At 44.2% G+C, this 18,083-nt stretch overlaps 1 protein-coding gene across 3 annotated transcripts in view; it reads left to right on the top strand.

Annotated features, from left to right (window-relative positions):
• Nucleotides 1-18,083, top strand: part of SUFU (SUFU negative regulator of hedgehog signaling) — a 95,580-nt gene that overhangs the window by 64,124 nt on the left and 13,373 nt on the right. For 2 of the 3 annotated variants that reach the window (XM_056351449.1, XM_056351451.1), the window contains exons 7-10: nt 275-431; nt 1,948-2,059; nt 12,657-12,791; nt 14,546-14,684. In XM_056351449.1, coding sequence (XP_056207424.1) covers nt 275-431; nt 1,948-2,059; nt 12,657-12,791; nt 14,546-14,684 — 543 coding nt within the window. The remainder of the gene's footprint in view (nt 1-274; nt 432-1,947; nt 2,060-12,656; nt 12,792-14,545; nt 14,685-18,083) is intronic. The other variant, XM_056351450.1, reaches the window with a different exon arrangement.

Here is an 18,083-nt window from a genome sequence, read left to right as displayed (position 1 = left end):
GCCTGACAGGGCCATGTAGTGAAGCAGCAGGGAAGGGGCAGGCGTTTGGACTGACCTGCTGTGGAAAGGGTTGGTTCCAGTTTGTACCAGCTCCCTGATTTGGCTCAGTGTGCAGTCACTCTTAGCTGATACATCGAAGCCCAGGGGCCAGAGAGCGGAAACTGGCTGCGAGGGGAGGATATGCAGGAACTGCCGAAGGTTGGGTTGAGCCGTGGGTTCCAGCTCAGGTTCAAGCTACGCCCAAAAAAGTCTTGGGGTTTTGGATCTTTTCAAGCAGGAAAGAGTCGATAAAGGGATTGAGACAGATGGCTCAAACCTGAGTGGAGTGAGTGCCAAATGTGCCTGGGATGATCTCAGCCGACCCCCAGAGGATGATGAAGACAGCAGGAGCATTTGCATTGGGACCCAGCCACGGCGGCTCTCTGGAAAAGGTATGAGGTCTTGGGCCGAGTCACTGTTGTGGCCTTTTGGCTTGTTTTCTGATGGGTCTGGGCAGCAGGCTGAGTCATGCAGCATCCTGGGGTTCATAACAAACGCCACATTTACTGGAAGGCTCAGTATGTCTCAGGGGAGTGAAATGAATTTTGGTGTGGCCTCCTTGAGGAAAGCAGAAGAGAAGAAAAGAGATCTTCCTTCTTGTTTTGTCTAAACGCTTCTTCCAGTTTTTAGGCTATTTCTAATCTAAATCTGCAAAGTTAAACGGAGCACTGGGTGAAAGTAGGACTGTGAACACCTGCAAGGTGAAGCAACTGCATTTTCCCAGGCTGTGTTTCCTTACTAACATTGTCACTTCTTGGGTGGCAAGTTGGACTGACACTGCATGTTGCTGTAGCTGAATTCAAGTGATTCTTGCAGGTACAGAACTTTGGAAAAAAGAAATTAAATATGGTGGAGTTCTACTTTGCAGTGAGATGCCATCTCATGGTACAGATGTCACAGCCATTACATATGCTTGAAATTATGTGTGTTACCTTTCAAATGGGTGAAGCAATGTAAAATTTGAGGGCTTGAGATTTTCTGGACTTCACGATGGTTACCACAGGAACGGTGTCTTTCTTGGTTTTGTGTCCATGGTAAAAAAATACTTAAATGCATATACAGTTCCTTCTGGCATCTGTGCAAATGTTTTGCAACTGCGTTGTATCTAAAAAGGCTATTTTCCCTAAGCTCTGCAAATGAAAAGAGCAAGACAGGTGTACACGGTGATATTTGCATATCCTTCAAAAGATTTTGAAATCATTTGGATATATTTTTCTCTACCTGATTCCCACATTTCTCAAAAAACGATGAGGAAACTTGTAAGAAAGGTAGGAAAGCATCCTATTAAAGTATTTGGCTGTTAGACTTTAGAGAAAAATGAAAAAATTAAAAGACTGCATCTGAACTGCATAATTTGCAGTTTATTTTCAAATGTGAGCTTGAGGCTAGAGTTTGCCCTGCATAAAATCCCTTTCTTTTGTGCATCTTGTTGTAAATTAATCAACAGATTTGCAAAAACTTGGGAACCTCCTTGCACTCATTCCGTAAAGGAACAAATTCCTGTTATGCCTAATGGGAAAAGTGATTTCCAGCGGAAAGGCTGGAAGTGTCAGGAGGTTCTGTGAGAGCTGCAGAAAGAGCAAACACCTCATTTATGAAAGGACACAAAACTACTCAGAATTTCCTCATTGGGAGGGCTTGGTACCAAATGTTCCAGCTCTCCTTGTCTGACATAACATCACAACCCAAACCAAGAGAATTCAAGCTAACTTTATAAAGTGAAATAACTCTATAAAGATGCAGGAAGAGCTGTTAAGAAGTCACCTTTAGCATCTCTTCATTGATTTCTGAAGGGTTTACATGAAACGCACCACAAAAACAGAAAGAAAAAAAAAAAGTTTGACATCTTCTTGTGTCTGTGATGTTTCTGGGGACTCTAAATCATGTTTAAAAAAATTCTCTTTGCAGATACAGAGCAAATCAGGGAGACTTTGCGGAGAGGGCTTGAGATTAACAGCAAACCTGTTCTACCTCCAATAAATGCACAAAGACAGAACGGGTTGAACCATGACCGAGCACCGTAAGTTTCACCCTGCACACTCAGACGGTGGACAGAGGGAGGCTGCAGAGCTCAGCATGGAAAGCAAAGTTAAAGCTTGGTGGGAAAAAACTTGGCATGGGGAAAGGAAGGCTAGCAGCAAATACTTGCAAGGCACAAGGAGAGAGGGAGAAGAGTTGTTCAGGTTGGGTTGATGGGCTAATACTCAGGAGGGCAGATTTTTAGAAGGGTTTTGGACTAACCTTGCTAACACAGAGTGGCTCTGACTGTGTTCTGTAGAACCCACTGTTCATGGTGTACAGTTCTTTAAATCAGACTGGTCTGAGCCCAGTAAAATGTACTGCGGTGAACAGTGCTATGGTACCCAAAGAGCTAGGTGGCATAGAGGCGTTTGCCAATATTTTTTCCCTGAGCATTTTGTTTTCAAGCTCATAATTACAAACCTTTTGGTTAAAATGTTGATTTTTTTTTTTAATTATTTTTTAAAGTTACTTTTTCAGTGAATCTGTAGGAAATTACCTGTAGTTTCAAGCCATCTGTATTATCTGCACTTCTATCTTTTCGGGTTTCTCCCCATCCCTTCTTAGGCTTATTTCAGTTGCTAGTTATATGTCTTCCCATCATTTTAATGTTTTCATCTAAATGATAATATGCATCTTTGCTGCACACTTTCCTCTTCGTGTTTTCTTTGGTTTCCTTGTCTCCAATGAACGTTTTTGCTTTCTTGTTCCCAGAGTAAAGACAATAATGACATCAGTTCTTTCCTGTAGCGCCAGACAGGGACAGCATCCTGCTCTGTTTTAATTCCTGTTTCTTTCTTGTTTCAAGCATTTCATGAGAAAAATATTCCTCATATTTGGTTAGCACCCTCATGTCCTTTCTTGTTCCGTTTAGTGTGTGACTTCTGATGAACCTTATATATGAACATTTCTGAGTTGCCTAATCCTTAGGGGAAAGTATTATCTCAATTGCTGATGCTGTATACTTATAAGTAAGATGAAGTATTGGTGCATATCTTAAGTGGCTTTATTATTGCTTTAGGAATAATCTTGCTTTTGCTATATAGTAATTATAAACAGACAGATTCTGACCTGACTCAGATTTTGAGTAGTACTTCCCTGTCTGAAGGTTGGTCCCATTAGCCCCACTAAAAAAAAAAAACTATACCATCTGATCTGCACAAATCATATCCAGCCGTGGAAGGCTCAAAAGGATTGAGCGGGATTTTTCACAGATATTGGGCTCCTGCATGAATCTGCATGCCCAGTAAAAGCTCTGAGTTCACAGTGTTTAGGGATGACCAGAAACATTTGGGGTGTGCATCAGTTCAGGGAGGCAGCTGATGGGTAAGCCTTAATGCTGGGAGGCAGTTGTTGCTTAGATAAGAAAGCTTTATGTTATTCAGGGTAAGATAAACAGAGATACACTCAAGACAGAGCGGTGAAAGGTTAGCAGAGGTCTAAGATGAAGCACACAAATATTTACCTGGGTTTTTAACTGTTCTGAGACAGAGAGGAAGGCAGGTCAAATTCAGAGCATCATATCCATAACAGTGCTCTTTGTTGCAAATCTCTTACCTGTAGCAGCTGCCCACCCGCCCACGCTTCATGAAGCCTGAGCAGTAGAAATTCCCAGTATTTGCCTCCTGGAAGATCAACACGTTTCTCTGAGGTCCATGGTTACCACTGTGGCAACTGATAGCTAGCCTGTGTCTCCATAATAGCAGTTCAGTTAAGGAGAGCAAGCTGTGTATCCTTGCCAGCATTACTTTGGTGATAATTAGTATCAGAGGGACAGAGGAGATCCCCTCAACTTAAAACAGCAGTGTGTCGTAATACTTTCTTCATCCATCTTACTGACTACTTTGAGAGGAGTTTGGAAAAGGTCTTTTTCTACTTGTGCAGTGGCATCTGTTCTCCAGTTCATGTAGCAGATACAGCGGGACTTGTTCAATGCATTGATCATACTGAGAGGGGTGGTTCGTGCTGGAAAGCAGTGTTTACTCGCAGCCTCTAACTAACTGGTACTTAAATCAAACCTGATGATTACCCTTACTGAGGTTAAAACTTATCAGTCAACATATTTTCCAGCCCAGTGTGGTATAGACGAAGCAGAAGAGGAAGATCTTCCTAGGTCTCAGCCTTTCTTAATACCCTGTCTCAGCATGTCTTAGGCATTTCAGCAAAGTTGCTCAATGTGCTATTAAGTACGCGAGCATGATCTGGAGACTCTTGTCTGCAGCTGCTGTGGAGGGATGTAACTTAGGCGTTCAACTTTTGCGTGTAGTAATATATCTACATCCATATTCCCTACTGTAATTGCAGTGGCAAAGGCTGAGACATAAAAGGCACAAAACCTAGTACAGATACAGTCACTTCATCAGATTACAAGCAGCTGAGATGGACAGCTCTGCATATGGATACAGTTCTTCTGGTGCAACCCTTGCTTGGGCCTGGTAGGGTTGGGACTCAGTTCTGTCCTTCACTGTAAATCTTGTGTAATTGAAGGCAGGTCATTTAGTTATTGAGCTTCAGTTCTGAATCTGTAAAATGGGACTAATAACAATGTCATCTTCTTGAGGCACTACAAGGATAAATACATTAATGATTACGAGGTGCTGGCTGATGGGAAGCAGGCTTGTGTGTAATCATATCCTGCACTGTACACACCAGACCATAAAACATCAAACCTGTGGTTTGTTGCAAGGGTCCTGTGAATAACTGGTGCATTCTTAGGAACTTGACAGAAACACTCTGTTGGGGCATGGCAGATTGTTCCAAAACTACTTTCCATAGGGAGCACTGCAGAACCCCAGGCTGTCAAATTTGCACCCAGCTGACATTAGGATGTTGAAGTCTGACACAGGCTCTAATGGCTTTGTGCAGGAGAGGAATGTGCTGTTTATTTACCATTGATTTGCAGCCACTGACTGCTTTCCTAGTAGCTTTCTTCCCTTTCTTTTGTCCTAACCCTACCACCCACACACAATAATCTATCAGGGTTTAAAGCAGACAACCTGTTCTGCATTCAGAATCACAAGATAGTATCAGAAACACTCAAACTTTTGAATATTTATTTGTATGAAATGTGGAGAATCTAGATTCCATACAGATTTCCCTGTCTTTGTGTAGTTACAGTTTTCAGCACTTACACAAAAGCCTCACATTGTTTGGTTGCAGATAGGGCTTGATTCAGTGTTGTGGCTCCAGCAAAGCACATACTTACATGTTAAGCATGCATATTACCAGTTGTTCACTGTCCCAGAGTCCTAAAAAAAAATTCCTTTGAGAAAAAGCTGGTTTCTGTCAAAACCCTGTGGGCAGCTGTAGTACTTTGACTCATTAGTGTTATTACTGTAGACTGTGTAGCCCTTTTTCTCCTAAGAATATGAATAAAAGCACTCTTAATGCTTAAAACTGCAGTGGACATCTGTTTCTCAAAATGACTGTTAGCTCAGTTCATAAGCAGCCATTAAATCAGTTCATATGCATTAAACAAAAGAACATGTAAATTAATCTTTGGAAACATGACTAATCATTTTGACCATAGGTAATATAATACTCTCAATTACTGCTTGGAAAAATGAGGCGTGTATGAATACAAATGTACTTTACAGTGGCACGTTATTTATTTCTTAGAACCCATCAGCTTAGTAGGGGCTGCTCAGACAGACCGAAGGGCAAGGCTCCCAGTCTCCTGAACTGTGCAGATTCACTCTTGTTGTATGTGATGAGCTGTTACCCACAGGCAACATTTAGATGTCAGACTAAACACTGCTGCTAAGACCCCAGTGGGCTGGAAGCTCCAGATGTCAAAGTTCAGTGACGCTTGTGGATCTTGCTACATTCGCTATTTAATTTCTTAATCTAATAAGTTCTGGGGCCAAGTCTTTGGCTGTCCTTGGGAATTAGCTCAGTGCTCTCCTGTGAGGTGGATGAGTAGTATCTCCACTTTACAGATGAGGACAGAGGGGTTAATTTGCCACAGTTGCAGCAAGCGCCAGGGTTGGGATAGGGGAGTTCTTGACCTTTTGCACCCCTCAAGGGTCCCTTTGATCACGCAGCATTGCTGAAAGTTATGTTTTTCTGCCCCTTGGCTGATTCAGACCATTCTACTGCTCCTGTGAGCTGAGATACGGAGTAGAAACCCAGAGCTAGCACACTGCATTACTGCACCCGTTGAGACTAAAATTATTGGTAATTGCTACATTTCATTGTGCCAGGATTCAAGTAATGCCCACACACATCCCCAGTGTCTTAAGTTGAGGCTTGAGTGGTAGAAAAGGTCTCCCAAGGCTGTGTTACTTTGACATGGCTTTTCCAGCATGTCTGTGCTGTTTATTGCTCTCTCCCTTTTCAAGAAGGGTAAAGTGGTGTGGTTCAACATGCCTGATTCCCGTATTTCTGACTAGGATCTCCCCAGTAACTGTGCATGTGCTGGTGCCATCGTGCATGGTCGTTTGCCCAGGGACCCACAACAGATGCCCCAGAGACTTCAAATCCTATCTGCATTCAATTTCCAGGCAGACAGGTTGAGTCTAGGGAAACCTGAACATATGGTAGCTCTGTGCCCATGTGCTAATTCCATCCAGCCCTGAACAGTTTCCAGCTGTGCGGGGAAATGAAGGCAGGTTCCTGGCAAATGGAGCAGGGAACAACCCTCCGGCAGGTGGGGCTGGCAGGACTGGCCTGACTGTGACCTTGTGCTGCACTGCACCCTGAACATCTCAGGTTGTTGCCCTTCCCTTGTGGGAAGAGGGAGGAGTTGTGTCACCAAGTCCTCCTAGGATAACCCCGGGCTGTCACACGGTGTGCCTCGTTTGGAGCGCATGACTAACAGTGGCACCACTTCCAGGACTGGAGTCCACTGCCCATGTAGTTCCTCTGACTTGGTAAATAGGGCAAGCTGATTTCTGCTTTCAGTGAGTAGCTTTGGGTTAATGCACATTAACAAGCTCCATCTGAGCAGCATTTCTGAGGAAGTTCTGACGGTAATAGCAAGATGTAGGATTTGCTTTGAGGCGAGTCCGCACTTTGCTTCTCCCAGTTCCGCTGGGTTTTGATTGCTGCTTTACTTGGGCGGAGGGGAGCTGTTGTCTGTAGCTGGTTTCCTGTCTTCAATTCTTGGAGGCAAACTTTTACATAAAGGGGAGCATTTCAGCATTCTCTGAAACTGTCTAGTTCTGGCTCGACTTTCTGTTTCTGCAACCACTAAGCAGTAAGTTTCCAATCCAGTCCTGCTTATTTAGGCATGCTCTCTCATCGAGACGCCATTCAGTGGTGTCTTGCTTGAGTAAGGAATGCTGGTTGGGGGGAGGCAGTATACTTCAGGGAGCGCCTCTCAGCATGAGGCTGAGTGCTGGGTGACGAGCCTGTGAACTAGAACAGTAAATGTCTGGAAAACCAGTGTCAGTAGAAGTGCAGAGCGGTCACCATGCTAATAATTTGCACTTCTGCATAGCTTTCCCCATCTAAGAATCCAAAAGTGCTTTGCAAACATTGACTTAATCCTTGCAACACCCCTACATGGAAAAATGTCTCAGTTTTACAGACGGGGAACCTGAAATATAAGCGAGTTGTTTGACTTTGCTCATGTGTCTGCAGGGTGCCAGTAGCACAGCCTAAGTCTCTCAATCCCAGTTCAGCAGCAGGTCTGGAACAGTCTGGCCCCTGCAAGCACTGACAGTAGTTATTATGCAGCTTTCCAAGAGGTATGTGAGTGGCAAGAAGATTTTTGCTTCTGGCATTGTCCTTGGAGCCCTTCTGTGCTGGGAAATGGGCACAGAACATCTTCACCATCCAGTTTAACCAGGTTGATGAGCACTCAGGCTAGCCTTGTCGCAGTGTGACCACAGCAGGAACTGTGTAACTGTGTCCTCCTCATTTCTGCACTTGCCTCTGTCTGTCTGTGACGTGTGCCATAACTCTGTGTGCCAAGACGCTTAGGGCTCTTTCCCACAACTGCTGGTTTGCCCTTCAGGGGAAACTGTGGGAAAGACGCTGGAAGATTGCCGGCATTTAAGTGATCTTTGACCATATCTTCATTAGGGAGTTGGGGAGGTTTGGAATAGCCACAGTTGGGAAGGGAAGAAAGGAGGAGGGGAAAAAAGTGCTCTGACCTTTCTCTCCCGGCTCTGTCAGCTTTTACTAATTGTTTGCATTTGCAAACTCACGGTGCTGGGTTTGGTACTGAGGAAGCAAGGAGCAGTGACTGTAACTCAGGTTAATGATGCAGTGGGCACCCAGTCCTACAAAGAGCCCCTGCCTTGGCCAGCTTCCAACAGTGTCTCCTTTGTGATTTTGGTACCTGGGAGAGTAACTTGGAAATACAGCAAAATTATGCTCCATGTCAGCAACAAAGCTTGGAAGGGAACAGAGACCTCCTTCCGTGACAGATCCATGCGATCTCAAGCACTCTGATCATAAAGCACAACGCAAATGCAAGAATAAATAAACCTTTTTTAATCTGATCAACCTGGATATTCTTGAATCCTGTAAAATAACTGCCAGCGCTTGCTTGAGAAGAGATTGCTATGAACATGACTTATAAGGAGGCTACGTCCAAACTTTGTGCAACCCATTGATTGCATTGGCCATTTTCCAGGTTCCCCATGGGCTGCTGCTAATTGGCATAAAATTAAGCAGGTTGCAGCTACCCTCATCTTTAATACAGAGGGGGCCCCCAGGAGGCTACAGGTTCCAGCGTGCAGCTGCTCACCTTGAGAAGGAGCATAGCACGCTGGGATGTGTAGTCTCCTTGGGCCCTTTCTCCCTATTGACAGAAGTCTGGGGAAGCTGCAGGCCACATTGGATACCTTTGCAATAGTTTGACCATCCCTCTCTCTCCAAAATTAAAAAAAAAAAAAAAAAAATTCAAATACAGCTTTGGTTAAGTCCATGGACTGTTAATCAGCATTAATAAGATTTAACAATATTTAAAAAAAAAAACCAAAAAAAAACCCCAACAAACAGAATTTCCTCCTTCTCTTCTCCACCCAGAAGCAGACTACTGGTAGAAACCGAAGCTGGAAAAAATAGTTGAAAGTCAGCTAAAGTCACCTTGGTAACTGCAGCAATACACTTGCCCAGAACAGGAGACATCAAACCCAACTACAAACAGCTTTAAAGAAACAAAAAGAATGTAATCATCTAAAGAATTAATCTGACAACTGCCCACGTTTACACCTCCCACAAGCTCCCAATCAGAGGGAAATGCGCTTTAATCTCCTCCAACTCCCCTCCAGTTTCACAAAACACGAGATGTGCAGTCCTTAAACTGGGGCATTTCCGGCATGCTGCTTCCATTTAAATCTACTGCCTTTCCTAATGCAGCAGCCCTGGATTTTGCAGACTTGTTTTTTCTGGACACTGAGAAATATGAAATTTTTTGTGTGGGTTGGATGAAGTATTAAATATGGAATAGACAAAGTTTGCAACATTTTACATGATAGCTAGATCTTAGTCATAACAAGTAAAACTCCACTGGCTTATGCTGCTGATTTATTTGGTGATGGGGTGGAAGAAGCAAAGGCTTATGGGTAACTGACAGTTGTAAAACCAGGGATGGTAAGTGTTAGAAAGCAAGCATTTTCTACATTTTCTTCTGAGGCTGAAAACTACAAGCTGTGGATCACAATGTGTGTTATGACATGAACTTTTTATTAATAACAACCTAGAAGTCCTGCTGACCCTTCATCGGGGCCATCACTCTTGAGAAGGGTCAGCTCCTGGATTTCCATTCCCAAAGAGAGAATTTTAATGGGTCTTGCCGAGTCCGTGTGTCATGCTTCCAACTTGAGACCTGCTATGATTCTGTGTTCTAGAGTCTGAAAGTGATGGCACTGTGGCCTCTTGATGTGTTACATGCAGTCCACAACACACAACTCTTGTTCAGAAAAGTATAGCTTAGATTGAAGTTTATTTGGTTTCTGCTGTTGGAGTGTTGCCCTTAAGTTTAAATAGCTGAAATTGTGTGAGCTCCGCAAAAGTAAAACAAGAAACACTGAGACTGTGACTATTTTGGAAAAGTTTTGTGGAAAGGATTAATACTTCCATGTCATTCAAAGTATTAACTACCATTTTGCTTCACTCCTTCACCTTTTTGACAGAAGGGCTGGTTACTTATTAACGTGAAGACATAATTATTGACAGCCTTAAAGTCATGACAGTTCCGTTTGATAGTTACACATTAGTCAACATCTTCTCTTGAGCGTGTAATGACAAACAGCATTTGCTGTTTTTAATAAGACTTAGAAAGCTTTGCCCCTTGTCTCCAGAATATTGTCGTCATTCCTATTATTGCATTAACAACCGGAGGCTGTTTCCCCTCTGGACTTCAACTCCATTGTGCTAGCAGCTCTACTGGCTAGCGTGGTGGAAATCTAAAAACCCACCTTCAGCTCGGGGCGGGGGGAGGGGATTTGGAGCCCAGGGGTGTAGGGAACTGTCCTGTGGCTGTCTGTCCTTCCAAAGCATGATCCTACAGCAGCAGTTGCCTGGGAGGCTGTGTTATGGGACATGCCCAGCACACTTTAGGCAGTCCAGGTGAGAAGGGTAGTCTCTTGTCTGTAGCAGTAATGTTGCTGTAAAACTCCTGATCTGCCTCAGGGTGCATAAACTCTGGAACTGCATTTAAGAGTGCAAGCTTATGGCCTGTTTGAAAATCATGCGTTGCTAATGGCTGACCCTTTTGGTAGGGATTGATAAATGAATGATTGGAAGCTGTAGACCACAGGCTGACTTTCCCACAGCTCACTGTGTATATAAGATCTGATAAGGAAGTTGAGGCAAAGCTTAGCTTAAGGTCAACTGATCATTAATCAACTGTAACTGCACTTCTCAGGTAATCAGCCTGCAAAATGCTGGCCCACTCCACTCTTTGAAGACCCCACCTATAAAGTGCTGTAAAATGTTTGCTGAAGTAGATTAAGCATACCTTTAAATGCCACCTATAGACTACAAAGCATGTTGTGTCTTTGTTTCAGGGTTAACCTGCTAGACTGACACTCTGCTGACTGTCAGGCCATCAGCCCACCCCGAGCACAAGCTGTATCCTGACCTGCTGTGTCCTTGCTGGGTCCATTATTGCTTTTGTGCACTGCTAAGGCAGAACATGGGATGCATTTTAACAGTTTTTGCCTTGCAGAGAGCTGAGCTGCTCAGATTTTTTTTCCTGCATGTCTCTGACATGGCCGTGCAGAGTATTTGGAGAAAGGCACTGTGAGACACCAGAGTTTATCTTGTATCCTCATTTTAGAGTGGGCAGCTCAGCAGCCTGGCTGAAAGGTTCACCTGGGACTCGGTGACCTGGCAGAAGCAATGCCACACTGAACTGTATTACTCTGTGTATGGTGGATGGGAGTAATTTTGGGAGAGCACCCAAATGTAAGATCACATAGATGTGTGATCTAAGTCAGCTCACGAGGGTCAAGCTGTTTCTTTACAATCATTTCCAGATGTACATTAGAGGTGGTTCCACTTGGGTGGAGGAAGGATCCAGGCTTGTTTTAACAGTGTTCCCAAATGGAGCCACAGGCCAATAACCTTGTTTGGCTTTTGGTCTGTCTGGCACAATGGAACATTGCAATGTGGCATCTTTCAGTTCCCTCCTGCTTTCCCTGTTCCTCTCCTCTGGTGATTCTGCACTATAGAAACTCTTATCAAAGTCTTACCTCTGTTAAGTTCACATGGAACACCAGGTGACAAAAATATAAATCATGTATCAGACGCATCACATCAGTTCATGTCATCTGCAAAAATCATAAACCACCCACCACCACCACCCTGCTTTATTCTTTGTTCTGGACTATCAGTTAAGGGATCATGCTGATGCTCTTTGAACATATAAAGTGTTTATGGTCAAGTATTTTGAGATATACCATTTGATTGTCTAGAGGATTCTGTCTGGTGAAGTTCCTAATCCTGTAACAACATAACCTTTAGTTGTAGCTTTCTGCTGGTCTTGCAGAATTGAATTAATAAGAAAGCAAAACTGCACTGTCCTAAAGCAGCCCCACTTAAAAAGGAAAACAGTTTGGGGATGCCCTACTCATCACATGTAGAGTCTATCTTTTGGCTGTTGCGCTTGATGCTGGTGGAAGCAGAGGGTTCTCAAAACCTTTAAGTTGAACCATGCAAAGAAATCATGTGAAGGCAATTGTAGAGATGCTTCAGACCTCAAAGATATTCAGGCAAGGGCACAGGGGACTGGACAACTCTTCCCTGCAGACCACTGCCTAAAGAATCCTAAGGTAAAGCAAAAGCGGGAGGGGGGGCTCACTTGGTAATTCTTCCAAGCCATTTTATAGTGCTTTGGGGTTTTTGAGAGTGTTGTTTTGCTCCAGTTCTTTACAGAATTTGTATTTCTTGTATGCAGGGAAAGGATGCACCATGTGTGTGCACAAATTCAGATCCTAGGTCGATAAATCAAGGTGAAGAGCTGCATGCTGGGACTGGTAGTCTGAGGGAGACTGTGTCTGTAGGGGTGATGAAAACTCAGATGAGTCTTCATAACAGTTTGCTCCCATGTCCTTCAATATTTGCACAATCACTCTGAAATGCAGCAGAAATCGCACACAGCACTGGGATCCTGAATACATGTATTTTGCCTCTTTTCTTAGAAGCCGTAAGGACAGTTTAGAAAGCGAGAGCTCAGCAGCTATCATTCCTCATGAGCTAATCCGCACGAGGCAGCTGGAGAGTGTACACCTGAAATTTAACCAGGAGTCCGGAGCACTCATTCCCCTCTGTCTAAGGTAAGTGAAGCTGTCCTCCCCTCAGCTTGCATTTAACGTGCCACTTTTGCCTTGTGGCATTGTTTCACCGTACAGACATGCATGCAATGGGTCTTTAAAGGCCAGAGCTGAGATATTTTGCCAAAACACATTAGAAACAGATGATTCTTTGCATGTGTGTTCATCATGGTAAGATTGTTTCCCATTCTTTTTATGTCCTCCAGTGTATTTTGAGTGCTGAAACAGGACAGGGTTAGTATAGGGATTTTTTTTATTAGCCTAATACTGGCAACTCTGTGATAACAAAGGGATGTCTTAATGTACTTTGTCATAGAAATCTCTTAAGTTGTTAATTCTGGCTTATGGACTCAGACACAAGTAGTTGTGCAAAGTCTGTTTGCAGTCACTTTATGCATGCAAGTACATTTTTTAGACAAATTACATCCCCTGTATGACTGAAGGGGCAAAACATTGCTTGTATTCTCAACACATTGTCTTTTGAAGGTTCAGGCTGTGCATACCACTGTAAGTTACGTTTCTAGGTTTCTACAATTTCAGTCAGCACTGTTTCTAAAAATACCTGTGGCAAATGTTGTAGTCCTTAACATAAAAATGAACTACGGGGTAGAGACAAATGATTGTAGGTGATTGAGTTACTTTAGCTTAATGAGTTACGTCTGTAGTATCAGAGTTAGCAGCAACGGGTGCATACTTGCCTGTGCCTGTTGAGAAACCAATGGAATAATTAACATGAACACATTTTATTTTATATCACAAACATGTGAACAGTCTGTCCTGATCAGTTACCACAGCTCAGCTGACCAGCAGTAACTCGTCAAGCAACTGTGACTCTGTTAAGCGCTGTGTATCTTACCTGAAGTTTTCCTCCTTGTATGTTGGAGGCCATGCATGCATGTCACACATGCTCAGAGCCTAAATACCAGAGCCATGATTTTCCCTATGTAAATCACTGAGTGAAGAAAAAGGGAAATGATACCATAGATGCTCATGTACCCATATTTTTAGCATTTGTTTAAGTAACACAGGTTACATTTGTCAAGCTCCAGGGCAGTGGATTACTAGGTATTGTCACGGTAGGTAAGTTTGGCCCCACCAATGAGCCTGCTTAGAAATGCATCTTCACATTCTCTTGTAGGCTTTTGAAAATTTTCACGTTTTTTAATACTGTGCTGCTGCTTCTGAAGCCATATGGTCACTCGTGACCATGAAGGATGAGGAGCAGAGTCACAGCTGTGGAGGAGCCACTGGAATCCAGCACTCCATGGTCAGAATAAAGATCTGCCAACATGTGATCGCCTCAAAGTGGGAGAGGGATGTAGTTTAGTAGTGGGCTTGGCAGTGTTAGGTTAACTGTTGGACTCAGTGATGTTACAGGTCCTTTCCAACCTAAAGGGTTCTGTGATGTGGAGTCTGGATTCTCTTCTGCAGTTTTCATCTTACTGAAAGCCTGGCAGTCCCCTGCCCATACATACATCGGCATCTCATCATGGGGATAGACATGCAGTGGGCTTTAGATACGTTCTAGTTCTATAACAAGGCCCTGAGATTAAGGGGGGAGATAAGGAGGTACTCCCTGCCTCAGAAGGAGGCTTGTGACCTGTTTTGTGGAGCAAATTGTATATTCCTGAAAAATGAATCGTTCCTGCCTTCAAAATGGTTTCCCATGCTGATGGCAGAAGCTGTAGCGATATATCTTCATCATTCTGTTGAACGCTGCTCACACCCTCTCAATTCATGCATGTTTTATTCCCCAGGGGAAGGCTGTTACATGGACGGCACTTTACATATAAAAGTATTACAGGGGATACAGCAATCACGTTTGTATCAACGGGAGTAGAAGGAGCCTTTGCTACAGAAGAGCACCCTTATGCAGCACATGGACCTTGGTTACAAGTGAGAGAGCCTTCTTCCTTTTTCTCCCTCTTCTTCCTTTACTGTGTCCTAAAAATAATCCTGCTAAGGGCTTATGTGGTTTAAAAGTGTAACAAACCTGTGTTTTCTGCTGCAACATCTCTCATAGCTCTTGCGTAATATTTTCAGTAATTACGGACTCAAAAAGTAATGGTGAACTGTTACTATTTATATTAATGGAACTCAAATTGATAAACAGTGGCTGGAAAGTTCAAAAAATCATCTGTGAATACAGTAGTGTCCATTTCCTGGAGTCAGCAAACACTTTACAGGCTGTATTTACTCTTGATTTCTTCCAGAAGGGAATTTGGGGAGGCAGAGTGGAATGACCTAAACAAGAATGGAGCCAGGGCGGAAAAACTTAAAAGCTGTGGGGCTGTGATCCTACAGAGCCAAGATCTCAGTTTTACATCATCCCTAACAGGAGAGCAGCGCAGAGAGCACTGCTTCTCTCAGTGTTAGCTCTTTCCTATTGATTCTTTGACAAAAGCTGATGTCTGAAGCACCCACACATTTTCTGCACCCAGATTTTTTCTGTATCACAGATTTTCCTTGGAAACTCCCCATCTGCCTGGTGTTGAGAGTCAGCCCTGTGGAGCAGTGATGCACTATATGCATGCACTACGTCTCTGCCTTCACTATTACAGGGGCACTCCTGCCTTCCCCTCTGTTTCGAAGGCAGGGGTTCATTTTAGCGTTGCAGTGTTGCAGTTAACCTTCCAGTGACTTTTTTCAAGGCATTCCACTGCCCCTGTTCATACGTCTGGAGGACATCATACCTTGAAATCTGTATGACTTGTAAAGGAGCTGATCTTGGCTAGAATCATCTCATGGAGGGATTTTCAAAGAGCTTGCATGCTTTGATTGTACTGACTGGAAAGCGCAACACTCCTGTAATGATTAACAGCAAAGGGTCAGGTTTAAGGGTGGGTCATTTGCTGTTGGTTCCTATGCTTGCCAACACATGATACACAGGATCTTGTGACTGTATTAACTCCAAACATAATAGGTTTGTTTGCATTTACATCGCATCTCCAAATGTATTGATGTGTAGAGTAGTCAGGTAGCCTCTAAACAGTGAAGAATGGCAATAATTAGGTCGCCATTCAGACAAGTTAACCCTTAAGAATCTGGATGCTTCTATGCCTGTTACTTTGTTGCTGAATACGATAGAAGGTTTTTGGAGTAGGTGAGAGGGAAAGGTGAAGAATTGCTGGCCTCTGAGTGGTAAGGAGAAGCAAGTTCCCTTGCTTATCTCCTACACAGGTCAGCATATAGGACTGGCTCTGCTGCTGGCTCCTGCCCTGTCCTGTGACAAGAATGAAGGACAGACTGGGTGGGGGAGGAAGGGAGGCTAAAAGCAGCTTGGGACAACAGGAGGAGCACCCGGTTGTGTGAGATACACGTGGGCGTGTCTGAGGCTCTTGGCTTAGTATGCAATGGGAGGCTTGATCCGTGCTCAGCAGTCCCTTGTGGTGTTGGGAGCAGAGGAGGGAGGTTCATGTGGCTTTGCTTTCCAGAACTAAAGCAGTTGTGGTGCATAAAATTTCCAAGGAGGCGAGCTGTGTTTGGTTTAGTCCCTTGCGGCCTGGGCTGGCTGAGTTGGCAAGCCCTGCAAAGCTTTCACAGCAAGGCCCAGAGAGGATTTGCCTCCTCCCTCGCTTGGGACCCCAGGCACAGCGATGAGCTCCAGGGAGAGTTGGTGGCTGAAAACAGATCACTGCAATGCAGGGGCTTGTTGCAAAGACAAGTAAATGGAGGGACCATGGAGAGGAAGAGAGATGGCAGGCATCTCCTCCTGTGGACTTTTTCCCTATCTTACAGGAGAAATAAGAGCCTGAAAAATCCTGGCCTCAACTCTGCAGCAGCCAGAGACTGACTTCTCTTGAGCCTGAGCTTTGGTGCAGTGAAAGCCCAAACCTGCAGACTAAACACAGTACCTCCTGTTTACATCTCGTGGGCTGGAGTGGAGCATGTCCAGGGTGGGACAGGCCAGAGAGCTGCTGCACAGTCTGTCAGCCCCCGCTGCCCAGGCTGAACAGTGAGTTGAGAGTCAGTGGGCTCCAGTGAAGGGTTAGCAGCTGACAGGAGTTTGGCAGGTCCCAGTGCCGTTCCTACCAGGCAGGTGTCTGTATCACCACCGCAGCTGGTACTCGGCGGGAGCCGTTTTAGCAGTCTCAGCAGAAAAGGCAAGGAGTCATTAGACCACAGAGATTGTACGCCCCATTTCTATCAACAGTCTTTCCAGGTCACGTTCAAGGCATGTTAGTAGGGGAAGCCTGTCCTGCTGCTGCCCATGCTCTGGGGATGATTAGATTATTTCATTCTCCAGAGCTGTCAAATTGGCACCTTTCCCAAGTACTTGGATATATTTTTTTTATTTAAGTAACATTTAATTAGTTCTAAGAAGCTAAATTCTATTAAAGGTCTAAGCATGTCAGGCTGGTTTGTTTCTGAACTTCTTCCACAGTGTCATGTATTGTTGAATAGGGAAATTGCTTTGACTCAGAAATGTACAAACATATTCAAGAAGTCCTCCTTGTTAACACTAGACTCCTGTTTATATGCTAGTTACCGTGGCAAAGTCTCTGATGTGTAACACTTGCATTAACATTACACGTGATCAAAGGCTTCCACAGTTCTTTCTTCCACTCCCCTTCCCCCAGTGCTGTGACAGCAGAGCCCCCACACTGCCTGCTAGGCACCTCTCCTCTCCTTTCCAAGGAGCAGATGTTCCAGATGCACAAAGAAGGGCTGCGCAGGATGTGTCTGGCCACATGTTGGAGGGTTGAGGTTGCTGATCATGCAGACAGACTCTGACATTAACTGCCCCACAATTACATTCATATTCGTGGTGAAGTGTCCAAGGTTCTTGGTCCAACATCTGAGCTGTGCCAAGCGTGCAGTTCATCACAGATCAACCTTATTTGTCTCTAAAACCTACCCAAAGCAAGGTGAGGTTATGTGTGTGTTCTCCCTCCCTCCCTCCCTTACTGAGGTTCCAGCAGATGATTGAGATGCTCTGTTGAAATGTGTAACTGATCAAGCCCATCCCAATAAAGTTGCCTGAGCCTTTAATACATATTAATATTATCCTGGGGTAGTTTGTGTCAAAGCCTGTCAGCATGCATCATCCTTTGGGAATTACCATCATTAAGTCTCCAGTGATGGGAGTCAGGACATGCTTCTGCAAAGCTCCTCTGCTTTTATGTGGAGCTCTCTGCCCGTCTAGCACAAAGCAGACTGTTCTCCCCTCCTACCTTGCTCACCTGGGCTGCTTACTCTCCCCAGAGGGGAGAAGGAGGTTTGTTTAACATTACCTTTAGATAATTTCTGCTCCTGCTGCTTTAGGCAGTCATTGTTCTAGGGAAGAAGATGACA

This window comes from Falco biarmicus, chromosome 9 (genome assembly GCF_023638135.1).
Source record: "Falco biarmicus isolate bFalBia1 chromosome 9, bFalBia1.pri, whole genome shotgun sequence".
Taxonomy (NCBI): domain Eukaryota; kingdom Metazoa; phylum Chordata; class Aves; order Falconiformes; family Falconidae; genus Falco; species Falco biarmicus.
This window is presented reverse-complemented; position numbering and strand designations above follow the sequence as displayed.